The sequence below is a fragment of the Sorex araneus genome, chromosome X, assembly GCF_027595985.1.
Source record: "Sorex araneus isolate mSorAra2 chromosome X, mSorAra2.pri, whole genome shotgun sequence".
NCBI classification, from domain to species: Eukaryota; Metazoa; Chordata; class Mammalia; order Eulipotyphla; family Soricidae; genus Sorex; species Sorex araneus.
In genome coordinates this window covers 162,572,236-162,579,346 of record NC_073313.1, presented here as the reverse complement: position 1 = coordinate 162,579,346, position 7,111 = coordinate 162,572,236, and the positions used below count along the sequence as shown (strand labels likewise).

The window sequence follows — 7,111 nt, the reverse complement described above, 5'->3', positions numbered from 1 at the left end:
CTTGCGGGGGGGGGCGAGGGGGGACCAGGAAAGTCTCCTTGGAAGGTGGCAGGTGTGCTCGGCTCCTGGGTCCCTGCCGTGCAGAGGGGCTCAGGAAGGAACACTCCGGGTTCTAGCATCTTCCTCCCCCTCCCCGGGGCGGCTGCCAGGGTCAGCCTGTGGACCTCGGCGGGGAGAGGGGGGGACGGTGGTGGACAGGAACAGGGTCCCGGGCACTCAGTCAGCCGGGTGTCGCTGAGATGCCCCCAACATCCGAGAGGGAGAGGTGGGGAGAGACGCAGCTTCCAGAGGCTTCCTTGGGGGGAGTCAGGAGCCCGGGCAGGAGAGAGGAGACAGGTGGGGGTCCCCGCCAGTCCCGCACCGCGGGGAGAAACACAGTTCATTCCCAGAGAGCAAGCGCAGGACAGGAACTTTTCCCCAGAGGGGGACCAGGCCGCGCTCTGTCCCCGTGGCAGGACCCGCGGCGGCAGCCGGGCAGGGGACAGTATCTGTTTAGATTTGTGTCTAAATTTAAACCCTCATCTCCGGCCTCCCTGCCCCCTCCCCCCGGCTCCCCACCCTTCCCTCCTCCCCCCTCCTCCCCCTCCTCCTCCCCCTCCTCCTCCTCCTCCTCCTCCTTCCTCGTTCGGGCGCGCCCGCCGCCGGCCGCCGAGGGAATCGGGCCGGCCGCCGGCCACACGCCCGCGCCCAGGGACAGCGCGACCGTCACCCCCGGCCCCCCCCGCGCAGCTGTGGACATGGAGGTAACGCGCGCGCGGGGCAGAGGCGAGGGGGCGCGGGTGCCCCTGGGCTGGTTGCAGAGCCCCCCTCCCACTCTCCCTCCGGGTCCCTCGCAGCTGCTGCGTCTTCCCCCCTCCCGCCCTCCCCCCGGGGTGCAGGCGACTCCCTGGCTGTACCTGAGCGGGCAGCTGGTGGCCGCTCCCGGGACACCCAGGGGCCGCCTGGAATCTGGGGAGCAGGGGAGGAGAAGGGGGAGCAGCCAACTTGAGAAAAAGGGACGAATCTGGGGCAAAAAAAAGTCTGCGGGAAGCCAAAGCTTCCCCTACACACACACCAAAAAGAAAAAATTAACTAATAATAATAGATATTATTCTGGGCGTTATGGCACCGAGTAATCTCTGGCTGGGCTGCCCCTCTGCTGGAAACGGGGCACTTGTCACCTATTTCAGACCTTCCCCTGTACCCCGTCCTGGGCAGTGCGTGCAACTAATCAGATTCAGATTCCTGTCCTCTCTGTGCCGTGGACGCGGGCACCGGGGGGCTGCCGGCTGGCGGGACGGGCAGGGGTGGGGGTGAGGCACCCCATGAGACCCCGACCCAGACCCGGCCCTCCTCTCCTGGCATTTAGCCCCGAGGCTACCGGGTCACCCTCGTACAGCCTCCCCCGGGGACTTTTGCAGAAGGAGGGGAAGGTCCCCGGGGGTTGGACAGCCCTTCTGGGCGCCCTTCCGTCTTCCTTCCGTCTCCAGGGGCCTCTTCTAGAATCTGCAAGTCAGGGGCCATGCATGATGCTGGGGGGGGGGGGCTGGGGGAGGGGGTAGCGGGTGCAAGGGAGGTCACCCCCCCCATCCAAGATTCACAGCCTGGAACCCAAGGGGCACCAGCTGTAGGGCAGGGGGTGGCCCAGGGAGCCAGCCCCCCCTCCCCAAGGTACCCCCTGGGCTTCTTGAAAGCATCCGGGTTTCAGTCCCGAGATGGGGGGCTCCTGATTTAGGACCTGTCCAAGTCTTGAGCATGGACAGGTCTGGGGCTTGGCACAGGGGCTCTGCCCGATGGAGCTTGGAGAGTGGCTGAGTGACGCCCAAAATGGTTGCACCCCCTCCACTCCACCCCAGTGGCTTCCGCCTGTGGGGGTCTGCAGTTTCCAAGCCAGGGGGGGCGGGAGGTTTGGGCAGGACAGCGGGGTGGGTTGGGCAGGGACTGACTTTTGAAGCTTCTTTGTCAAGTGCACGTGAAAGAAAGGAACAAGGGTATCGACCAGAGGGGTGAGGGCAGAGCTGGTACAGGAAGTGGAGGGGAAATGTAAGAGGAACTTGACCCGGAAGCCAACCTCCATGGTGGCCCCCGACGGCCGGCGGTGAGATTGGGGGGGGGCTCCTGGAACCCCCAGCCGAGCCCCCTTTGAAGAGCTAGAACCCCCCTCCCTCAGCAGCCTTCCCACGAGCCACAGACTTAGATGATTTCCCCAGATGAGAAATGCAAATGAGAGCGACATGGTGAACTCAGCGACCCTTCTAGGGGCTGGGACATAGCACAGCGGGGAGGGCGCTGGCCTTGCACGCGGCCCACCCAAGTTCAATTCCCAGCATCCCACAGGGTCCCCCGAGCCCCGCCAGGAGTGATCCCTGAGTGCAGAGGGCAGGAGTCAGCCCTGAGCATCGCAGGGTGGGACTCCCCAAACCCAAACCCAAAACAACTCTTCTACAGAACTTCCTTACCCAGTGAAGCCTCCGGGAAATCTTATCTGGCTTCCTTTTGTTTGAAATCACTGTTATCGTTATCAATAACCCGAATCCGGGCTTCAGCCACTGCTTTTAAGCCTGCTGGAATAAGCAAGATATAAATACCTTCTAAAAGCTCCCAGATGGGGACGCCTGAGTGATAGCACAGCGGGGAGGGCGTTTGTCCTGCATGCGGCTGACCCCGGCATCCCATAGGGTCCCTCTGAACACCACCAGGAGTAATTCCTGAGCACAGAGCCAGGAGTAATTACCGGATGTGGCCCAAAACCCAAATAAAATAAAATAAAATAAAATAAAATAAAATAAAATAAAATAAAAGCTCCCAGATAGACCAGAAGTTCTGTGCACCCCTGGGTGTGGCCCAAAAGCCAAACAAATAAAAGCAACAAAAAACGAAATAAATCAAAGCTTCTCCCGCAGTGGAAGGAAGGAAGGAAGGAAGGCAGGAAGGAACAATTTTCAAGACTGAATGGTCACTGTCTGCAGCGCTTGTGGTCTTTCGGAGTTGGGGGGGCGAGGTTGGCTTGGAAAGAGAATATAGATGGGGGCCAGGGCAGGGCAGGAAGGAGGGGCCTCCAGGAACAGTGGACGGTGTGTCCCCATCACGGAAGCAGAACTGCCAAGATTGTGCGGGGCGCATGTGGGCGGCCCAGGGGTCACATCCAAGACCGCACACTCGAGGCAGAAGCTAAAGCCTATCACACAGCCGGCCCCAGACCAGATGGAGAAAGGAAGCAGGGAGCGAGGCAGAAAGAGAAGAATCCAGAAAGATTCTGGAGCTGGATTCTGGCTCCATGGGTGTGCGTGAGGGGAGGTCCCAAACTAGAAGGTTGTTTGCTTGCTTGCTTTTTCCTCAACTTCTCCGCCCTGCCGCTCAGTCAGATGGGCGGGAAACTCCGTGTGGGGGGCGCTGAGAGGGATGGGGAGACCGGGGTGAGGCGGGAGGGTCCCACTGGGCTGGAGATCGGGAACGGTGGAGGAGGAATGACCAGACCCCACAAGGGAGGTGAGAAGTGACTTGTGCCAGACACCAGGACGCCCAGGGAAGGGTGATTGTGCTCTGGAACCTTCTTCTTCTGTTTTGTTTTATTTCGGGATCACACCCAGCAATGCTCAGGGGTTACTCCTGGCTCTGCGCTCAGGAATTATTCCTGACGGTGCTTCGGGGACCCTGTGAGGGTCGAACCTGGGTCAGCCGCGTAAAAGGCAAACACCCTCCTTGCTGCACTATTGCTCTGACCCCTCTCCAGGCTCCCTGGAACACTGTCACTGTCGCTGTCATCCTGTTGCTCATCGATTTGCTCGAGCGGGCACCAGTCACGTCTCCATGGTGAGACTTGTTGTGACTGTGTTTGGCATCTCGAATACGCCACGGGGAGCTTGCCAGGCTGTGCCGTGCAGGTGGGATAATTTCAGTAGCTTGCCGGGCTCTCTGAGAGGGACGGAGGAATCGAACCCGGGTTGGCTGTGTGCAAGGCAAACGCTACATCCTACTTGCTGTGCTATGGCTCCAGCCCTCCCTAGAACAGGGACCCACTTATTCCAGAGATGAACTCTGTGTCTGCAAGGGAATGAGTCGATTGCTCCAATGCTGGCTTGATAACAGATAAGGCAACTGGTGATGCTCAGGGTTCACTCCTGGCAGTGCTCAGGGATGCTGGGGATCAAACCCAGGTCAGCCGCGTGCAAGGCAAGTGCCTTAACCCCTCTAGTCTCTGATCCAACTGTCTGCTATTTAGCTGAAGGATTTTCAGGCCGTGGAAACTAAGCCTTATGGCCACTGAACCCCGGGGAATTCCTAAGGGTGAGAGACCATTCATGAATTCTTTCCCTGAGCAAAGTTCCGGGTTTGACCAAAGATGACTTGTCATTCATCATGTAGTCACTGGTTGTCAGATTAACATGCTACATCTTGTGTTTTTCATGTTATGGGGCTTGGCTGGGAATAATAGCACAGCGGGGAGGGCGATTATTTTGCACGTGGCCGACCTGGGTTCGATCCCCGGCATCCCATAGGGTCCCCCTAAGCACCATCAGGAGTGATCCTGAGTGCAGAGCCAGGATTCAGCTCTGAGCATTGCCGGGTGGGACCCAAAAAGCCAAAAATAAATAATAAATGTTAAGGGGCCGGAGAAAGTACAGAGGGGGCATGTGGCATGGTCCCCTGGGCACCGCCAGGGGTCATTCCCAAGCCCAGAGCCAGGAAGAGCCCCCAAGCACCACTGGGGGGCGGCCCCCCAAATCCCAAGTGGAAGTCCATAAGAATAACTATGTGTGAGGGCTGGAGCAATAGCACAGCGGGGAGGGCGTTTGCCTTGCACGCGGCAGCCCCGGGTTCTAATCCCAGCATCCCATAGGGTCCCCTGAGCACCGCCAGGAGTAATTCCTGAGTGCAGAGCCAGGAGTAACCCCTGTGCATCGCCAGGTGTGACCCAAAAAGCAAAAAAAAAAAAAAAGAATAACTATGTGTGACTTAAACAAGACCGCGGCCCAAGTGCACGCCCAGAGCTAAGTGAATGCACAGAACGCACAGAATCCCCCGAGCATGCCAGGAGTGACCCTCAAGCTCTGAGCACTGGGCCAGAGCACTGCCAGGTGTGTTCCTCCACCGGGAAAAAAAAAAAACACCTTGGGTGATTAGTGTCTTATCCTCAAGAATCACTGATGTCGATGGTGTGTGTGTGTGTGTGTGTGTGTGTGTGTGTGTGAATATTGTAGTACAATTGTGTTTGTCTATTAACTATTTTTTCTTTTTGGGTCACACCCGGCGATGCTCAGGGGTTCCTCCTGGCTCCTGCACTCAGGAATTACTCCTGGCAGTGCTCGGGGGACCCTATGGGATGCCGGGAATTGAACCTGGGTCGGCCAGCCGCGTGCAAGGCAAACGCCCTCTCCGCTGTGCTATTGCTCCAGCCCCTGTCTGTTAATTTTTGTTGTTGTTGTTGTTGTTGTTGTTGTTGTTTTAGCCCACACCTGGCATTGTCCAGGGCTGACTCCTGGCTCTGCACTCAGGAATTATTCCTGGCGGTGCTCGGGGGACCCTATGGGATGCTGGGAATTGAACCTGGGTCGGCCGGCCGTGTGCAAGGCCAACGCCCTTCCCACTGAGCTATTTCTCCAGCCTCTGTCTGTTAATTTTTTTTCTTTTTTTTTTAGCCCACACCTGGCATTGTCCAGGGCTGACTCCTGGCTCTGCACTCAGGGACCCCCCTGGCAGGCTCTGGGACACTCTGGGGTGCCGGGGACTGAACCCAGTTGGGCGTGCAAGGCCACGCCCTCCCAGCGTGCTATCTCCCTTGCCCCCTGGCTTTTGCTATTTTGAGTTCTCTGTGTCTCTGAGCCCCAGGTGGGCTGTTGGCAGGAGCTTAGGGGGCTTCCAGCCGGGGGTCCCAGCCTGTAGCAGGCCGAATGTGGCGGGGAGTCCTCTGAGCGTGCCCAGCACCCCGACATTCCTCCTGGCTCCCACACTCCGGAGACCCCAGCCCCGCCGGACAGGGACTCGGGTTTCGGGCTGGCTGGCTCCCGCCGCCCTGCCCGGCCCCTGTTCCGTGGGAAAGCCCTCCGGGCCGCCCAGAGGTCCCTAATCTTATCAGGGCGGCAGGCAAAGTATTCAGTTCCAGAAAAATCCCAAGGCCGTGCTGCCTTCCTCCAGGGTTTGGACTTCCTAGCTCTGCCTCCTCCTGCCTCAGCCATGGAGGGGCGAGTGATGAGCCAGGAACAGAGCAGGGGCTGGCTGGAGCCTCAGGGAGGCGCCTTCTCCATGGGGAGCTGGTGCAGCCGCACGGAAGGGGAGATGTCGGGCTGGGAGGGGGCTCGGGAGCACTTGTCTTGTGTGTGAGAGGACCTGGTCAAGCACTGTGGAAGGAAGAAAGGAGGGAGAGAGGGAGGGAGGGAGGGAGGGAAGGAGAGAGGGAGGGAGAGAGGGAGGGAGGGAGGGAGGAAGGAAGGAAGGAAGGAAGGAAGGAAGGAAGGAAGGAAGGAAGGAAGTAAGGAAGGAAGGAAGGAAGGAAGGGAGGGAGGAAGGGAGGAAGGGAGGGAGGGAGGGAGGGAGGGAGGAAGGAAGGAAGGGGAAAAGAAGGGAGGAAAGAAGGAAGGAAGGGGAAAGGAATGAAGGAAGGAAAGAGGGAAGGATGGAGGGAGAGGGAGAAAAGGAAAGAAAGAAAGAAAGAAAGAAAGAAAGAAAGAAAGAAAGAAAGAAAGAAAGAAAGAAAGAAAGAAAGAAAGAAAGAAAGAAAGAAAGAAAGAAAGAAAGAAAAAGAGAGAGAAAGAGAAAGGGAGAGAGGAGAGAAAAGGAAGGATAGAATAGAAAGAGGGAAGGAAGGAGAGAAGGCAGGAAGGCAGGCATGAAGGAGAGGGAGAAAGGAAAACGGAAGGAATGAGAGAGTGGGAGAGGGAGGGGGAGAGGGAGAGAGAGGGAGAGAGAGAAGGGAGTGAGAGAGGGAGAGGGAGAGAGAGAGGGAGAGAGAGAAGGGAGAGGGAGGGGAGAGGGAGAGAGAGAGGGAGGGAGAGAGGGAGAGGGAGAGGGAGAGAGAGAGGGAGAGGGAGAGAGAGAGGGAGGGAGAGAGAGGGAGGGAGAGGAAGGGAGAGGGAGAGGGAGGGGGAGAGAGGGAGGGAGAGAGGGAGCCGGGGCTGGCCCCAAGGCAGGGCCC

The 7,111-nt window shown here is 58.6% G+C and overlaps 1 protein-coding gene across 2 annotated transcripts in view; it reads left to right on the top strand.

Moving 5' to 3' along the window:
• The first annotated feature begins 634 nt into the window (after positions 1–634).
• Positions 635–7,111, top strand: part of RCSD1 (RCSD domain containing 1) — a 29,848-nt gene continuing 23,371 nt past the window's right edge. For both annotated transcript variants that reach the window (XM_055121875.1, XM_055121874.1), the window contains exon 1: positions 635–743. In XM_055121875.1, coding sequence (XP_054977850.1) covers positions 738–743 — 6 coding nt within the window. In that variant the 5' untranslated portion in view covers positions 635–737. The remainder of the gene's footprint in view (positions 744–7,111) is intronic.